This window comes from Myxine glutinosa, chromosome 5 (assembly GCF_964187855.1).
Source record: "Myxine glutinosa chromosome 5, kmMyxGlut1.1, whole genome shotgun sequence".
Lineage (NCBI taxonomy): Eukaryota > Metazoa > Chordata > Myxini > Myxiniformes > Myxinidae > Myxine > Myxine glutinosa.
The window spans coordinates 177,710,309-177,729,249 of NC_136265.1; the positions used below are offsets into that span (position 1 = coordinate 177,710,309).

The 18,941-nt window shown below is 53.0% G+C and overlaps 1 protein-coding gene across 1 annotated transcript; it reads left to right on the forward strand.

The window, feature by feature from the left end:
- Positions 1–275: 275 nt before the first annotated feature.
- On the forward strand, positions 276–8,357 carry CYBA (cytochrome b-245 alpha chain). The gene is made up of 7 exons (XM_068115439.2): positions 276–328; positions 2,968–3,086; positions 3,240–3,309; positions 5,121–5,195; positions 5,591–5,674; positions 5,780–5,861; positions 7,549–8,357. The coding sequence occupies exons 2-7, from the start codon at positions 3,029–3,031 to the stop codon at positions 7,780–7,782; spliced, it is 603 nt and encodes a 200-aa protein (XP_067971540.1). The 5' UTR covers positions 276–328; positions 2,968–3,028; the 3' UTR covers positions 7,783–8,357.
- The last annotated feature ends 10,584 nt before the right edge of the window (positions 8,358–18,941 follow it).

Genomic DNA, 18,941 nt, shown 5'->3' on the forward strand with positions numbered 1-18,941 from the left:
CGGACTGAGGATCACACCCGGCACGCGTGTTAATGTGGAACACGTGACTCGTGGGGAGCGCGGGAAACCAAACGTCCTCGAGTGAGAGCGAACTTGAGAAGATGCTCCGACATGCGGCATCCCGCGGTACTGCAGCCCCACTGCTCCCACTGCGCACGATGAAGGAATTGTGCGAAGCTCCAGAATGGCAGAATGAGAGAAAGAGGAATTGGGAATGGAAAAGGGAAATGGGGAAAACGGGAAGTTCCCACGAATGTTTCTTATGACATCCACGGCTCGTTCGTTCCGTTTACAGGAAAAATTCATTCTTCGTGTCAGACCAGACACGGTGAGGAGGAATGTAAGTGTGGTATTTACTCTGTCACGGTGAGGAGGAATGTAATTGTGGTATTTACTCTGTCCTGGTGAGGAGGAATGTAAGTGTGGTATTTACTCTGTCATGGTGAGGAGGAATGTAAGTGTGGTATTTACTCTGTCCTGGTGAGGAGGAATGTAAGTGTGGTATTTACTCTGTCCTGGTGAGGAGGAATGTAATTGTGGTATTTACTCTGTCACGGTGAGGAGGAATGTAAGTGTGGTATTTACTCTGTCCTGGTGAGGAGGAATGTAATTGTGGTATTTACTCTGTCACGGTGAGGAGGAATGTAATTGTGGTATTTACTCTGTCACGGTGAGGAGGAATGTAAGTGTGGTATTTACTCTGTCCTGGTGAGGAGGAATGTAATTGTGGTATTTACTCTGTCCTGGTGAGGAGGAATGTAAGTGTGGTATTTACTCCGTCCTGGTGAGGAGGAATGCAAGTGTGGTATTTACTCTGTCCCGGTGAGGAGGAATGTAAGTGTGGTATTTACTCTGTCCTGGTGAGGAGGAATGTAAGTGTGGTATTTACTCTGTCCCGGTGAGGAGGAATGCAATTGTGGTATTTACTCTGTCCCGGTGAGGAGGAATGTAATTGTGGTATTTACTCTGTCCTGGTGAGGAGGAATGTAAGTGTGGTATTTACTCTGTCCTGGTGAGGAGGAATGTAAGTGTGGTATTTACTCTGTCCTGGTGAGGAGGAATGTAAGTGTGGTATTTACTCTGTCCTGGTGAGGAGGAATGTAAGTGTGGTATTTACTCTGTCCTGGTGAGGAGGAATGTAATTGTGGTATTTACTCTGTCCTGGTGAGGAGGAATGTAAGTGTGGTATTTACTCTGTCCTGGTGAGGAGGAATGTAAGTGTGGTATTTACTCTGTCCTGGTGAGGAGGAATGTAAGTGTGGTATTTACTCTGTCCTGGTGAGGAGGAATGTAAGTGTGGTATTTACTCTGTCCTGGTGAGGAGGAATGCAATTGTGGTATTTACTCTGTCCCGGTGAGGAGGAATGTAATTGTGGTATTTACTCTGTCCTGGTGAGGAGGAATGTAAGTGTGGTATTTACTCTGTCCTGGTGAGGAGGAATGTAATTGTGGTATTTACTCTGTCCTGGTGAGGAGGAATGGAATTATGGTATTTAATCTGTCCTGGTGAGGAAGAATGTAATTGTGGTATTTACTCTGTCCTGGTGAGGAGGAATGTAAGTGTGGTATTTACCCTGTCCTGGTGAGGAGGAATGTAATTGTGGTATTTACTCTGTCCTGGTGAGGAGGGATGTAATTGTGGTATTTACTCTGTACTGGTGAGGAGGAATGTAAGTGTGGTATTTACTCTGTCCTGGTGAGGAGGAATGTAAGTGTGGTATTTAGTCTGTCCTGGTGAGGAGGAATGTAATTGTGGTATTTAATCTGTCACAGTGAGGAGGAATGTAAGTGTGGTATTTACTCTGTCCTGGTGAGGAGGAATGTAAGTGTGGTGTTTACCCTGTCCTGGTGAGGAGGAATGAAAGTGTGGTATTTACTCTGTGCTGGTGAGGAGGAATGTAAGTGTGGTATTTACTCTGTGCTGGTGAGGAGGAATGTAATTGTGGTGGTATTTAATCTGTCCTGGTGAGGAGGAATGTAAGTGTGGTATTTACTCTGTCACGGTGAGGAGGAATGTAATTGTGGTATTTACTCTGTCACGGTGAGGAGGAATGTAAGTGTGGTATTTACTCTGTCACGGTGAGGAGGAATGTAATTGTGGTATTTACTCTGTCACGGTGAGGAGGAATGTAAGTGTGGTATTTACTCTGTCCTGGTGAGGAGGAATGTAAGTGTGGTATTTTCTCTGTCCTGGTGAGGAGGAATGCAATTGTGGTATTTACTCTGTCCCGGTGAGGAGGAATGTAATTGTGGTATTTACTCTGTCCTGGTGAGGAGGAATATAATTGTGGTATTTACTCTGTCCTGGTGAGGAGGAATGTAAGTGTGGTATTTACCCTGTCCTTGTGAGGAGGAATGTAATTGTGGTATTTACTCTGTCCTGGTGAGGAGGAATGTAATTGTGGTATTTACTCTGTCCTGGTGAGGAGGAATGTAAGTGTGGTATTTACTCTGTCCTGGTGAGGAGGAATGTAAGTGTGGTATTTACTCTGTCCTGGTGAGGAGGAATGTAATTGTGGTATTTACTCTGTCCTGGAGAGGAGGAATGTAATTGTGGTATTTACTCTGTCCTGATGAGGAGGAATGTAAGTGTGGTATTTACTCTGTCCTGATGAGGAGGAATGTAAGTGTGGTATTTACTCTGTCCCGGTGAGGAGGAATGTAATTGTGGTATTTACTCTGTCCTGGTGAGGAGGAATGTAAGTGTGGTATTTACTCTGTCCTGATGAGGAGGAATGTAAGTGTGGTATTTACTCTGTCCTGGTGAGGAGGAATGTAATTGTGGTATTTACTCTGTCCTGGTGAGGAGGAATGTAATTGTGGTATTTACTCTGTCCTGGTGAGGAGGAATGTAAGTGTGGTATTTACTCCGTCCTGGTGTGAAGGGAACACTCGATTGTAAGGCGATAAATAAATGGGGAGAAAATGTTCATTCTTTGATGCATTTTTATGATCCTCCAAACTCAGAGTCTGGGACAAGTCACCTGTTTATCTGGGACAAGTCACCTGTTTGCCAGCAGTGAAGACAATGGGCCACACTGAGTGGGCGATGTGGGCAAACGAACATGCTCTGCTATCAGGAGTGGGTGAGTTACCGCCATTAATCATATCTCTGGTTCACTACGTTATCTCAAAGGGATGATCCAAAACGTTCAGCTGGTAGGATTGTAATCAATGGATCAATAATTATAAAGCGTTTTATTCATGGAATGTTAAAATTATTAATGATGTACTTGCAGTGTTGATGATTGGCGGCGTGGTGGGCACAGCAGCACAGTTTCCAAAATGGCAGTTTTCTGCTGCAAGCTTGTATCCTTCAATTTGGACATGCTGGTACAACCCAACCACACCCTCGGTTCCACCCTGACCACGCCCTCTGCCCCACCCTGACCACGCCTTCTTCCCCACCCTGATCACACCCTCGGTTCCATCCGAACCAGGCCCTTGGTTCCATCCTGACCACGCCCTCGTCTCCACCCTGACCACGCCCTAGTCTCCACCCTGACCACGCCCTGTTCCATCCTGACCACGCCCTCTGTTCCACCCTGACCACGCCCTCGTCTCCACCCTGACCACGCCCTCGTCTCCACCCTGACCACGCCCTCGTCTCCACCCTGACCACGCCCTCGTCTCCCCCATGACCACGCCCTCGTCTCCACCCTGACCACGCCCTAGTATCCACCCTGACCATGCCCTAGTCTCCACCCTGACCACGCCCTAGTCTCCACCCTGACCACGCCCTCTGTTCCATCCTGACCACGCCCTCTGTTCCACCCTGACCACGCCCTCGGTTCCATCCTGACCACGCCCTCGTCTCCACCCTGACCACGCCCTCGTCTCCACCCTCACCACGCCCTTGTCTCCACCCTCACCACACCCTCGGTTCCATCCTGACCACGCCCTCGTCTCCACCCTGACCACGCCCTCGGTTCCACCCTGACCATGCCCTCGGTTCCAACCTGACTATGCCATCGGTTCCAACCTGACCATGCCCTCTTCCCCACCCTGACCATGCCCTCGGTTCCAACCTGACTATGCCATCGGTTCCAACCTGACCATGCCCTCTTCCCCACACTGACCATGCCATCTTCCCCACCCTGACCATGCCCTCCTCCCCACCCTGACCATGCTCTTCCCCACCCTGACCATGCCCTCTTCCCCACCCTGACCACGCCCTCTTCCCCACCCTGACCATGCCCTCTTCCCCACCCTGACCATGCCCTCTTCCCCACCCTGACCACGTCCTCTTCCCCAACCTGACCATGCCCTCTTCCCCACCCTGACCATGCCCTCTTCCCCACATTGACCAAACCCTCTTCTCCGACCTGACCAAGTCCTCTTCCCCAAACTGGCCATGCCCTCTTCCCCAACCTGACTATGCCATCGGTTCCAACCTGACCATGCTCTCTTCCCCACACTGACCATGCCATCTTCCCCACCCTAACCATGCCCTCTTCCCCTCCCTGACCATGCCCTCTTCCCCACCCTGACCACGCCCTCTTCCCCAACCTGACCATTTCCTCTTCCCCACCCTGACCATGCCCTCTTCCCCACATTGACCAAACCCTCTTCCCCGACCTGACCAAGTCCTCTTCCCCAACCTGACCATGCCCTCTTCCCCAGCCTGACCATGCCCTCTTCCCCACCCTGACCATGCCCTCTTCCCCACATTGACCAAACCCTCTTCCCCGACCTGACCAAGTCCTCTTCCCCAACCTGACCATGCTCTCTTCCCCAACCTATGCCATCGGTTCCAACCTGACCATGCTCTCTTCCCCACCCTGACCATGCCCTCTTCCCCACCCTGACCATGCCCTCTTCCCCACCCTGACCATGCCCTCTTCCCCGACCTGACCATGCCATCTTCCCCACCCTGACCATGCCCTCTTCCCCACCCTGACCATGCCCTCTTCCCCACCCTGACCACGCCCTCTTCCCCACTCTGACCATGCCCTCTTCCCCACCCTGACCATGCCCTCTTCCCCGACCTGACCACGCCCTCTTCCCCACCCTGACCACGCCCTCTTCCCCAGCCTGACCACGCCCTCAGTTCCACCTTTTCACGTCCTCTCCTCCACACGCTATTTCACGTCACGCCCAAACACCTTAACAATTTGCAGGGCAGCGGGTCTGCTGGTGATTCTGATCGAGTATCCACGAGGGAAGAAGATGAATGGAGGATTTCATCCTCGCCGGTATCGTTTACTATATTAGTTTTCCGCTGTAAAGCAGCCTCACACAACACCTCATCTAACGTGATTCCTCTTCAGGTCACCTTGTTAATGCCATTATTTCACAACCTTCCCAAGACACAGCTCCCCCCTGTATCCATCTTTTCTCAAACTACAACCACAATGACAAAGGGGGAAGTAAAAATGAACAAGATTTTGGGGATTAAGTGTTTCACATGAATCAAACCATTGGAAACCTTTATCAACAAAAAACACCAATTCAAACTCATTTTTCAGCCCCAAGTAAGCTTTCTGAAAACTTCACGCCGTTGTGGCTGCTAACTGTACCTTACAAGTGGTGACGTATCCTCACGACATAAATTGTTAGATTTTTCTGGGAATGCTTTGTCACCCCACAGAGGACAGGCGTGTCCACAGGCCTGTACCATCATACTCAGACCCATTACCAGGAACTACACCTGCCGTGCTCTGCTGCTGGCCCTGTGAGTCATGACCTCGCGTGACAATTACTCGATTATTCCTCTTGATGTACAATCTGTGCCATGTTACTGATCGCCTTGGTAAACTAACGCAAATCCTTGCCCCAGGCTCAGTGCACCTGGATACCTGACTCTGGCTACGATCCTGGGATCCATCAGCCTGGCAATTTCCGTTTTGTTGTACTTACTGGTGAGGAAAGGAGGGGGGGGGGGGGGTCGTTGGGGGATTAGGGTTCTCAACAAAAACATCAGTGGTACTAAAGCTGTTTATGGGCATAGGCCAGATGGTTTGGCCCCGCCCCACATTTTCCCTCCTAAACCACTGTACCTGTTAAATACACCAGGTGTTGCTTTGGTATTTTGTTCCAAAGGAAAAGGTGGGTGTGATTTGGACCTTTGACCTCTTCACGCTATTTCCTATGTGGTCTGAGGGATCACAGGGGGCCCTGTCTTTTTTTTTATAGGTAGCATCTCCTTATGTCAACAACAGTGATTCAGCAGGTGACCAGGGGAGTCGATAGGAGGTAGGCAAGTTACCCACACTCTGGAAGTCGTTATGGAGCTTATGGGGTTCTTCCTGATGATACAATAGGGAATGGCAAGGTTGCCCCTTTCTTACTCTCAATGTTATATCAATAGTATTGTTATGAATTTTGGGGTAGAGTGATATGTAGATCAGGTAGATCTGTGTAGGTATCATGCTCCGACTGTCGTGAAGAACCATTTCGATGTACATCAGTAGAGGACCTGTTTAGCCCAGATGTCGGATTAAGCTTGTATATTTGTGGTCATACGAGGATGGCTTTGTGCTAATTATCGTCGGGATTATGCTAATTCCCCTGTGTGTGAGACCTTGTGATTTATCCTTCGTCCCGTATGGCTCTACGCATAGACACTAGGCAGGCCCAAAAGCACCACACTCACTACCTATCCCCCCCCACCCCCCCAACACAATAAAACTCACCGGAAGTGCAGGCAAGAAGCGCCCACGCATTGCGCCAACATGGTGATAAAACATCACTCAGGTAGGCCGAGAGCCACGCCCAGGACTCGCTATTGGGCAGGAGTTGACCAATGAAAGCCCAGAGGCAAGAAGGAGCCAGCTGATTGGCCAAGGGGAGATTATAAAAAGGGAGTGTGTCCAACGTTTTTCGCTCTCCCCGATCTCCCTGGCCCAGGCCTATTTCCCTTCACGCCAACATCTTCCTCTTCTTGTTGGGATCGGACTTTGGAGAGACAAAGCGATGAGAGACACCACCGGGGGACGTGCAGAGTTTTGCAGGCGGAAACGACTCGCCACTGTGGCGTGACGAGGCCTGGTGCGAACGCTGAAGTGGGAACGGGCGCAGGGAGGCCTAGCTCCCACCAACGCGCGCATTTCGTGCGCGCACGCCGGCTGGACCCATTCGCAGACCCTCCCAAGCTGATCAGAGCTAAGAGCATGATAAATCACACGGTTATATTCAGTTATATTCTCCCCTCGTGTGTGTTATACATATGGTGTGGGAGCGCTCCATTTTAGGACATTTAGTTAACCGGCCCGTTTCCTTGTTATCGGGTTCCGTTAAATAAACCTGTTATTTTTGTACATTTTAAATCCAGTTTTCGTTTGAGTTACTTTTTGCAGGATTGAAGACTGCTCGGCGGATCATGTCAGGTAAAAACTTCCAGCTTCTTCTTCTTTCTTCCTCCCGCGCATATATAGTGAAATCCGCATTTGGGCATCGCCTTTGGAGTTAAAGCTGGCTTTGGTTATCCGTGATTTCCCAGTCTTCACCGAGGGGAATCACGCGACAGTATGAAGTAGATAATTACACTTGCCTTTTGTCACGTGTTCACTGTGATCACGTACCCTCTCTGTCTCCGGCCTTTATCAGGCAGCATTCCGCGGAGAGAACTGGCAGCCCGGGCACACGGGAGACTCTAGGCACGATCACATCAGCCAAGACACGGAACCAGGAATTCCACCTCCTCGAATCCCAGAAGCACACCGTCAAGGAAGCTTGCTGAAGCGACTGCGGTTGGGCCGCGTGTCCAAGCTAACCCCATCGTCTCGACGTGCAGGTAAACGGCAGGTGCCGTTCACAGAGACTAGCCCTTTGGTGGAATAATTGGATAGCAAATGATGCGAAGCCGTCCTGGTTAGGTCACCACGAGTCACCTAATCTGGACCAGGACTAGTCTCACAATCAGGTAGTTATCAAGGCGGTGCAGCCAATACCACCATACACAATCACAACAGATCCCCACAGCAACGAGGGCACAGGTTACCTTGTTTTACCTGCCTGAATTACACTTCATCACATTTCCATATTATAAATCATTTCAAATCCTTCAACTTCACCTTCACCTTCCACGAAACGTTTTGATTCTGATTTTATAACAAATACCTGTCAGCACTACGTCACAACTATGTCACAACTACGGCTGGAAAGATTAGACTCTGCAAGTGAGGGTGAAGTTGGTAAAGTGTCAGCATAACCGTGAAGTGGAATAACCTAGCAGGTGTTCAAACCATTTACACCATTTTGTGTAATTTTGCACAAATACACAGAATAGCACATTATAAGGTTAGCCGAGGTAAATATAAATGTAAAGGTAACCCTCTTTTAGATGATTGCTCTGCTGTGCAGTTTGTGATGACGTCATCGATGGTCAAGATGTAAATAAATCACATAAAACCGAATTGGCCTTTTACATGTTCAACAGTTCAAGAAAACTCGGAAATGTGGACAAAGCTTGCAGCTCCGGTTTCACTTTGTCTTCACATTTGTCCACGATGTTGAATGGTGATCGTTATACAACCGATTGAGAAATGTGTAAATACATTCACCTTGTCCCATGGTAATGCAACATGGCTTAGTGTGCCCTGCCGAGTGAGAGAAGCATGCCAACTTGTGGGCAGAAGGAGGGTTAGGAGGTGTCACCAACAAGGGGGGAACTACGGGGTATAAAGGGGGGCACAGTCACCAACACAGGGGGGAACTACGGGGTATAAAGGGGGGGTACAGTCACCAACACAGGGGGGAACTATGGGGTATAAAGGGGGGGGGGCACAGTCACCAACACAGGGGGGAACTACAGGATATAAAGGGGGGGGCACAGTCACCAACACAGGGGGAACCTACAGGGTATAAAGGGGGGGGGGGGCATAGTCACCAACACAGCGGGGAACTACGGGGTATAAAAGGGGGGGGGGGGGAGACGGTCACCAACACAGGGGGGAACTACAGGGTATAAAGGGGGGGGGGGACAGTCACCAACACAGGGGGAACCTACAGGGTATAAAGGGGGAGCACAGTCACCAACACAGGGGGAACCTACAGGATATAATAAAGGGGAGAGGTACAGCAGTATTCTTTAAGCCAATAAAATAATTCAAAATCAATGTTTTTCCAAACTTGTGATTTATAATGAAAGCTTCCTCGGTCTGTTTGGCATTTCCTTCATGTTTGCTGATCCCAATACTTAAATTACCTGCGTCCTGCTTATTTTCCCATCACCTCACAAAGTCCTTGCAATTTGTGTCTGCACGAGGGTCATCACTTGTCCATCCAAAGTGGCGAGGTTGAGGACACGTCAGGGTGTGGATAAGCTGGCTATCTTCGGTCTCTATGGCTGTCAATGTGCTGATGGAGGTGGTTCTGTTCTTGGTGCATGGAGCCAAATGCATCACCTCTTTATTCTCCTCTTCCATCCTCATTTACCTTGTCCTTACCGTTCAGAAGCCGATTCTTCCTTTGCTTGTCCTTAGCATCTTGTACTTTTTTTTTTTTTTTTGTATACAAGATCGAGGCTCATGAAAGAGCAAACATTAATCACATAAAAAGTCAAACCGACACATAAAACACAAAATAAGGGGAGCGGTAGACAAGATGGGGAGAGAGGGGGAAGGACACAAACACAACACTTGAGAGCAGGGACATCGAGAGAACTGTGGGAGGGAGAGGGCTTGGGGGTAGGGGGGAGAGGTATAACACATATGGATACTGCAAGGACTTCCAGGAAAGAAGTTGCAATTTCGAAAAAAGTGTATCTGGGGTGAATTAGCAGGGGTAGAAAAGATCAAGGTTTTGGATGGGGGAAGATAAAAGATGGTGGTGAACAGCTGTTTTAAAGACCTGAAGGGAGGAGTGGGATTGAAGGGAGCGGGGGAGTTTGTTCCAGAGGTGGGAGAAAAGGGGAATGAAAGAGTGAAGGTGAGCAGAGAGCCTAGATTTTGGCAGTTTAACCATAAGAGGGTTGCTGGCAGATCTTGTGCGACCTGTAGGAATACTTGGGGGGACAGAGCACAGAGAGAGCTGGGGGAGCAAGGCCGGAGAGGAGTCGGTAGAAGACAGAAAGACCACCAACCTGCGTGCGGTGAGTGCGTGAAAGGCCCTCGGAGTTAGCTTCATCGCAGGAGATTTCAATGATTCTGGAAGCTTTGGTTTCAACAGCGTGAAGTCGAGCTAGGTGTGAGGCAGGAGCACCAGCCCAGCGGGGGGAACAGTATTCCATTGAGCTGCGGATGAAAGCCTTGTATGTGGTGAGGAGCTCAGGTGTGCCAAGGAAGGACTTCGCACGACGGAGGATGCCCAGTCGGCGACTGGCTTTGGAGGCCAGCTTGGAAATGTGGTTTTCCCAAGAAAGATCATGGCAGATAGTGAGACCCAAAAGCTTGAGCGACAGAACTTCTTGGAGAGGATTCTTGAGAAAGTAGATGGGAGGGTTTTCCAGTCGGTCTTTTCGGAGAGACATAGTAAGAGTGTGAGATTTGTCAGGATTGAAAGACATGTTCCAATTATTGTTTGAGCAGTCTGTGATTTTGTCCAGGTCTGCAGAGAGTGAGGAGGCTGCAGACTGCGGATCTGAGGGATGAGGAATGGAGCGGCAGAGAGTGGAGTCATCAGCAAAGAGATAGAGAGGGTTTTCAAGAGAGTCGGAGAGATCATTGATGAAGACCAGAAAAAGCACAGGGCCCAGAACACTACCTTGAGGAACTCCAGCCAGAACAGGAAGGGGCGATGAAAGAAATCCATTCAGGGCCACACGTTGACTACGACCAGAGAGGAAGTCCGCAAGCCAAGCGTGGAGATTTCCATGGATACCATAGGAGGAGAGTTTGGTGAGCAGAGCTGGGTGCCAGACCGTATCGAAGGCACGTGATATGTCGAGGGAGACAGCTCTGATTTCCTGTTTGGCATTGAGGACCTCCATCCATTGTTGAGACAGCAGAAGCAACATTCCCAGAGAATAATGACCTGGTCTGAATCCAAATTGATGATCGGAGATCAAGCCATTGGAGAAGAGGAAGGATTTGATATCCGAAGCAATGATGGATTCCATGACTTTGCTGATAATTGGGAGCAGGCTGATTGGTCTGAAGTTGCAAGGATCTGTTTTTGCACCTTTTTGTGTAAAGTAGTAATGTTTGCTGATTTCCAAGATGCTGGCAGATGACCTTGAGCAAAAGAGAGGGTGAAAAGAACAGAGAGGGTGAGATAGTGCGGCAGAGCAGGATTTTAGGCCCGTGTGCTGATGCCGTCTGGTCCAGTTGCAGAATCAGAGTCGAGGTTTGACAAAAACTTCTCCACCTTGTCAGGAGAGAAGGACACAGAGTCCAGGAGCAGTTGGGTTCGACTGGGTAAGGTGGGAACAGAGAGAGATGGGTTTGGGACACAAGATTTTGAGGCAAACACAGAGTTGAGGCATTCGGCTTTGTCACGTGCGGTGTAAACTGTGTAGCCATTTGAGGTGAGGGAGGGGATGGAGGGGGAACAAACACCAGAAACGGATTTGACCAGACGCCACCAGGATTTCGAGGAAGGAGACAGGTTTGAGAGTTCATTCTTGAGTGTGGAGGGATAGTGCTTCCTGGCACTCCTGAGGGTAGACACACACTTATTCCGAGCTTGGTGGAAGGAACTGAGATTGCCTTCAGTTGGATTAGCCTTCCAAGAGGCAAAGGCAAGTTGTTTCAGGGCAACTGCCTCACCACAAGATTCAGTGTACCATGGACGGGAGGAAGGGTAAGACAACTGAAGACGAGATGGGACAAATCTGTGCATGAGAGAGCAGTTTGCTTTGGAAGAATTCCCAGGAAGAATTGATGTCAGAGGCAGTAGAGATGGGAGACCAGTCCAGATGATTGATGGCTGCTTGCAGCTCGTGCCAGTCGGCCTGAGTGAAATGCCAGACTCGTCAACGCTGAGGAGGCTCTCTGAGAATGGCCAGAGAGATGTCCACTTTAACAAGCACATGATCAGAATAACCGATTGGAGCAGAAGAAGAGCAGCAGACATTTGCAGGGAAGTTTGTCATAACCAAGTCTAGAAGATAAGATACTCCATTGACTGAGATCCGGGTTGGGAAATTGACAGATTGTGTCAGTCCCAATGAGTCACAGAAGTCCTTTGCTGAAGTGCCATGGCTGTTGAGAGAAGAACCCACACCCAGCCAGCTGGCACGATGACAGTTGAAGTCGCCACATATGAGGAAGAGAGAGTTGGGATGAGTTGATAGAAGTTGGTCCATGTTGTCAGACAGCGACATGTAAATAGAGTCATCACTGTTTGGAGGACGGTACAGAACACATATGAACAAAAGGTGGGAGCGGAGAGGAAGCCGTAGCCAGAGGTACTCCTGGGGGTGGGGTGGAGAGAGGGCAGTGCAAGGAGAGCGAGGAAGAGAGTTTTTGATAAAGATAGCAACCCCACCACCAGGACGAGGCTCAGGTCTATCATACCGGAGGAGGGAGTAACCAGGAAGAGATATTAAGGAATCAGAGACATCTTGAAGGAGGAAAGTTTCTGTTAAGCAGATCAAGTCTGGATTGTCAGAAGCAACCTGAATGGAGAGATCAATCAAGTTTGAGCGAAGGCCCCGGATGTTTGAGGTCCATATCGTTAATGAGGAGAAAGGGGGAGCATCGAGTGCAGGAGAGGGGAGGGGTGGGGTAGGAGCAGATGAAGGATGAAGGGGGAGGTAGGAAGAGCAGTTAATAGTGTGTCAGAGATTACAGAAGAGTTACAAGAAAGGGAAGGATGAGGACGAAAGGTTTGATGGTGATGGGAAGAGGCACAGTGAGGGGTTTTTTGAGGGGTGGCAGAGGAAAGTAGAAGGTTGGGGGAGGTGAAGGTATGAGATAGAAGGGAGACGAAGTAGGGAGGAGGCAGGTTTGAGAAGGGGGGAGAATTGGAGAGGGATGGTAGGGGGGGAGATTTGAAGGGGGAGGGGTTTGGGGGGAATTTAGGAGGGGAGGGGCAAGGGGGGAATTTAGGAGGGGAGGGGCAAGGGGGGAGTTTAGGAGAGGAGGGGCAAGGGGGTAGTTTAGGAGGGGAGGGGCAAGGGGTGAGATTTGGAGGGGAGGGGCAAGGGGGGAGTTTAGAAAGTGGATGATTAATGAAAGAGGAACATTTATAACAAATTGGGTTTGTTTTGATTTTCAAGTTAGAGATACGTTTAAGAACGTTGGAGGAGGGGTGGAATGAATGTGAATTTAGAGCATGTAGTGATTTAGAATTATAAGAGATTGAATATTTTTTTGAAGTAGAATGAGTTGGAGAGGAAATTGAAAAGAGCCTTTTAAATAGGAAGAAAAACAGCGTGTTGTAATATACCACTGAATAAAACACTGCAGGGGAAAGTTTAAACATATTTAAACAGAACCGTGAAGAACAGTCTAATGTTCACAAAAAAAAACAACGGGGAGAGGGAGCCTCGAGGGACAACTACGAGTCACGTGAACAGGGCAAAAGATGTCAGCATAAAGAACAGGGCAAAACAGATCTGGGGCATGGCGTGAAAATGGGGGTGAAATACGTGGTCGAAGAACGAACGAACGAAAAGAACAAAGAAGGAGATGTTTGTTTTTTTTAGTTTTTTTTTTTAGTTAAGATTTTAAACAAGGAAGTATGGGGTGAAAAGACTGGGAAAATACAGAGAACGAGAGTAGCAGGACCACAATCGACCGCTGAGAGAAAACAAAGCCTCCAGGTAGGAAGCTTAAAGAACAACAACAAGGCCGCAATATATCGCGGCACGAAATACTTACTTTTTCCACATGCGAAATTTGCATTTATGTTTATTTAAATTATACAATGTTGTACAAAATGTAAATGTTTCATGATGTTTGTTATATTATATCACCTTTATCTATCAATGTTGTTGAAATGAAGATCAAATAGCTGTATGTTGAAAAAGTCAAAACTTTACATGGGGTGTACTTACTTTTTCACGTGACTGTACATGCTGGGATACAATATATAAACTTGTACCAAGAGGTCATGTTTTGTTAAAATATAATTATGGTAAAGCGCGGCGTTACGCGCGCTGCTTGTGAGCAAGGAGGAAGCGGACAAGCGGTAACATATAAACGTCTTTATTGTAAGACTACACTGTAACACTGTACCGCTCCAGGCTGGGCGCCCGGTGTATATCATGAGGCCACGCCTACCCCTCGGACGTGGCCACCGCCCATTTGGTGCGTGGAATGATGTCACCACGCCAGTGGGCTTTTGTGTCCGCCACACGCGCCCCCCCAGAATTCCCACGCACCTGGAGGGCCAGTTTGCGGGGCAGACGAATGACCCGGCCGAAGCGCCCCCTGGCGATCGGCGGCGTCCGGGGTGCAGGGATGCCAGGTGGGATGCCCCTGGCTGCTCCTGGGATGGGTGCAGGACCGGGGGGCGGCGTGGCGGCGGGGCTGGGCGGTGCCGGGGGTCCGCCCGCAGGAGGGCGGCCCCGACGTGGGGGTCGGGCCACTGGCGGTGGATGGTCCACATCGAGGTGGGCCGGCTTGAGGCGGTCTACCGAAACGCGGTCAGGAGTACCGCCGATGTCCAGGGTGAAGTGCTTCGCCCCGGTCTCCAGCACGCGGAAAGGCCCGTCGTACGGGGGCCGCAGTGGTGTCCGATGGGCATCGTGGCGGACGAAGACGTACTCCGCCGTGCGAAGCTCCGGGGCGACGTGCGTCGGTGGGTGCCCGTGGCATGCCGTTGGCACCGGGGCGAACCTCTGGGCGGTCTCTTGCAGAGCGGAGCGCTGCTGTGCCGCGGACCATGGTGCCGTGGAGTCGGGGAGGAACTCGCCCGGCACCCGCAGCGGTTGCCCGAAGACCAACTCCGCCGCGGATGCACGCAGGTCCTCCTTGGGCGCCGTCCGGAGGCCCAGCAGGACCCAGGGGAGCCTGTCGACCCAGCCGCCGTCGCGGAGGGTGGCCCGGAGCGCGGCCTTCAATGAGCGGTGAAATCGCTCACACAGGCCATTAGCCTGGGGGTGGTAGGCCGTGGTTCGGTGCAGCCGGACCCCGAGCCCCTGCGCAACCGCCCCCCAGAGCTCCGAGGTGAACTGGGGGCCGCGGTCGGATGAGATGTCTGAGGGGGCGCCGAACCGGGCGACCCAGGTGGCGATGAAAGCCTGCGCGACATCGGCCGCCGTTGTCGACGCCAAGGGCACGGCCTCCGGCCACCGGGTGGTGCGGTCCACCATGGTGAGGACGTGGGAGAAACCCCGCGAGGGGGGCAGAGGTCCCACCAGGTCCACGTGGACGTGGTCAAACCGGCGTTCCGGCACCGTGAACGGGGCCAACGGGGCCTGGGTGTGCCGGTGCACCTTGGCGCGCTGCCACGCGAGGCATGTCCTGGCCCAGCCGCGGACGGCCTTCCGGAGGCCATGCCAGACGAACTTGTCGGCGATCAGCCTTTGGGAGGCCCTCGCGCCCGGGTGGGACAGGCCGTGGATGGCGTCAAACACCTGGCGCTGCCAGCCCGCGGGCACAATGGGGCGAGGACGCCCGAGGGAGACGTCGCACAAGAGGGCCGCGCCCGCGCCGTCGAACGGCACCTCGGTGACGCGGAGGCCCGTGACGGCGGTCCGCAAGGCCTGGACGTCGGGGTCAGCGGCCTGGTCCGCTGCCATCCGGGCATAGTCGATGCCGAGGTGGACTGCGTGGGCGACGGCCCGGGAAAGGCAATCCGCCACCGGGTTGTCCTTCCCCGCGACGTGCTGGATGTCCGTCGTGTATTCGGACACGGCCGAGAGGTGACGCTGCTGCCGGGCCGACCACGGCTCGGTGACCTTGCCCATCGCGAAGATCAGCGGCTTGTGGTCGACGAAGGCAGTGAACGCCCGGCCCTCGAGCAGATGGCGGAAGTGCCTGACCGCCAAGTGAAGTCCGAGCAACTCGCGGTCGAAGGTACTGTAACGGCGTTCGGGCGGGCGAAGCTGCCGGCTAAAGAACGCCAGCGGTTGCCAAGCTCCACGCACCCATTGCTCGTGCACCGCGCCCACCGCGTAGTCCGAGGCATCGGTGGTGAGGGCGATCGGTGCATCGGGCGCCGGGTGCGCGAGCATGGTGGCGTTAGCCAAGGCGAGCTTCGCGCCCGTGAACGCCGTGTCCATCTGCTCGGTCCAGGTAACGTCGCCTTTGCCCGGCTTACCTCGGAGAGCTTCGTGCAGGGGGCGCAGGAGCTGGGCGATACGGGGCAGGAACCGATGGTAAAAGTTCACCATGCCCAGGAACTCCTGCAGCCCTCTGATCGTGCGGGGGCGCGGAAACCCCTTCACCGCCTCCACCTTGGCCGGCAGGGGGACGGCTCCGTGCCTGGTGACACGGTGCCCCAGAAAATCGATTGTGGCGGCGCCGAACCGGCACTTTGCGGGGTTCACAATCAGGCCATGCTGGCCCAGGCGTTCGAAGAGCGTGCGGAGGTGGCGTAGGTGCTCTTCGCGGGACGCGCTGGCGACGAGGATATCGTCCAGGTAGACGTAGACAAAATCCAAGTCGCGCAGGACGCTGTCCATCAGTCGCTGGAATGCCTGAGCCGCATTCTTCAGACCGAAGGGCATGCGCAGGAACTCGAAGAGTCCGAATGGCGTGATGACCGCCGTCTTCGGGACGTCCTCCGGCCTGACGGGGACCTGATGGTAGCCGCGTATGAGGTCCACCTTCGAGAAGAAGGACCTGCCCGCCAAACGGGCGGAAAAGTCCTGAATGTGGGGGACGGGGTAGCGGTCGGGAGTCGTGGCGTCATTGAGACGGCGATAGTCCCCGCACGGTCGCCATCCCCCGCCGGGCTTCGGCACGATGTGCAGCGGCGACGCCCAAGCGCTCTCTGAGCGCCGAACGATGCCGAGTCGCTCCAGGGTAGCGAACGCCGCTTTTGCCACCGCCAGCTTCGTCGGCTCGAGGCGGCGTGCCCGGGCGTAGACCGGTGGCCCGACGGTGGGGATGTGATGGGCCACCCCGTGCTTGACGGCCCCCGCCGAGAAGGTGGGCCGCGTGAGGGCCGGGAAGCCGGCGAGGAGGCGGGTGAATGCGTCCGCTGCCGGAAGCGTACAGACCAACGTGGCCGGAACCGAATCGTTCGGCAAGCCGCTTGGCAAGCCGCTCGTTGAGCTGGGCAACGCACATGCGAGCGAGCTGAACGTCTCGGCCTGGACAAGCCGTCTGCGCTTGACGTCGACCAGGAGCCCATTAGCGCACAGGAAGTCTGCGCCAAGCAGTGCCATGGGCACGTCGGCGGTGACGAACGTCCATCGGAAAACCTGCCCTCCAAACCGCAGAGAGAGGCAGCGTTTTCCGTACGTACGGATGGGCGTCCCGTTCGCGGCAAGCAGCGCGGGGCCCCCACCCGCGGCGTGCTTGTCTGACGTGCCGGCGGGAATGACACTCACCTGTGCTCCCGTGTCGCACAGGTAACGGCGCCCGGAGAAGGTGTCCGTTATGAACAGCAGGCTGCTCGAACGGCCGGCGCTCATCGCCACAATTGAGCGCCGGCCCGGGCGTTTCCCGACCCGTTGAAGGAGCACGGCGGATGACACCGCCGAGCTTCGTGGCCGAACTTGGCGTGGAACCAGCACCAGGTGGTGGAGCTGGAGGAGCGCGGCTGGCTCCGCCAGGCCGGTGGAGTCGACGGGTTTCCCCGCGGTGGCGGTTTTCGCCGCGGCGGTGGGCGGGCGTGGCGCGGCGTTCACGAGGTGCGTATCAGCATGCTGCTGAAACTCAGCGTGCTGTAGAAGATGATGCTGTGGAACAGCAGCGTCGAAGGCCGTGACGGCCACGCCAACGCTCGCCCGCGTGTCCGAAGCGGCGAAGTACTTGTCCGCCTCGGCCGCCAATGCTCAGGGTTCCGTTAGCCCGGTCCCGGCCAACGCGAGGCGAACCTGCGCTGGAAGTTGGCGACGGAAAAGCGCCCGGAATAGCGAACCGGGGGCTTCGTCGCCCAACAGTGACAGCATATGGTCCATTCGGACCGACGGGCACGTCTCACCGAGCTCGGGGAGATCCAGGAGGCGGTCGGCCCGTGCGTCGTCCGTGAGGCTGAACGTGGCTAGGAGTAGCCGCTTGAGTGCCTCGTACTTGTGGCCGTCCGGTGGGTGGCGAAGGACGGCCACAACTCGAGCGGCCGTGCCGGGCCCGAGGGAGGCGACGACATGGCAGTAGCGCAGGTCGTCGTTGGTGAGGCGCCGAAGCTGAAATTGGGCTTCGGCTTGAACGAACCAGACCTCGGCCTGGGCCTCCCAAAATTCGGGAAGTTTAATCGCCATTGACTTGTCGTTGGCCATTGCAATGGCGTCGTGTTCGGAAGGATCGCTACGGCAGATCCAACGTCGAGGGTCACCAGTAAAGCGCGGCGTTACGCGCGCTGCTTGTGAGCAAGGAGGAAGCGGACAAGCGGTAACATATAAACGTCTTTATTGTAAGACTACACTGTAACACTGTACCGCTCCGGGCTGGGCGCCCGGTGTATATCATGAGGCCACGCCTACCCCTCGGACGTGGCCACCGCCCACTTGGTGCGTGGAATGATGTCACCACGCCAGTGGGCTTTTGTGTCCGCCACAATGGTATATACACACACACACACACACACACACACACACACACACACACACACACACACACACACACACACACACACACACACACACACACACACACACACACACACACACATATATATATTGTTGCGGACGCGGTTAAAGATGTTATTTTGACCGAGCGGTGGTGTAACCGTGACCGAACAGTTATTCCCCGACTAATACCCGATTTGCCCCAAACTTTGGCCGGATCGCGCCGCGGCTGCTCAATGAGGGAAAAGACTAAAACGACGAATGCAAAGAGGAAGACGAAGGCAAAGAAAGGTTTGGAAATACTAAATTTATTTACTATTTACACACATAAGCAAAAAGAAAGCAGTCACGTTTATTTACAACACATAAGACGCAGGTGACACAGTGCAAATACTAGCTTACCTACAGTCTTAATTAACCCAGGACAGAACAA

Coding starts and splice junctions, on each gene's coding strand:
- CYBA (XM_068115439.2), top strand. CDS start 3,029: ATGGGCCACACTGAGTGGGCGATGTGGGCAAACGAACATGCTCTGCTA. Junction 5,196..5,590: donor GGAGGATTTCATCCTCGCCG/GTATCGTTTACT, acceptor GTCACCCCACAG/AGGACAGGCGTGTCCACAGG. Junction 5,675..5,779: donor CGTGCTCTGCTGCTGGCCCT/GTGAGTCATGAC, acceptor TCCTTGCCCCAG/GCTCAGTGCACCTGGATACC.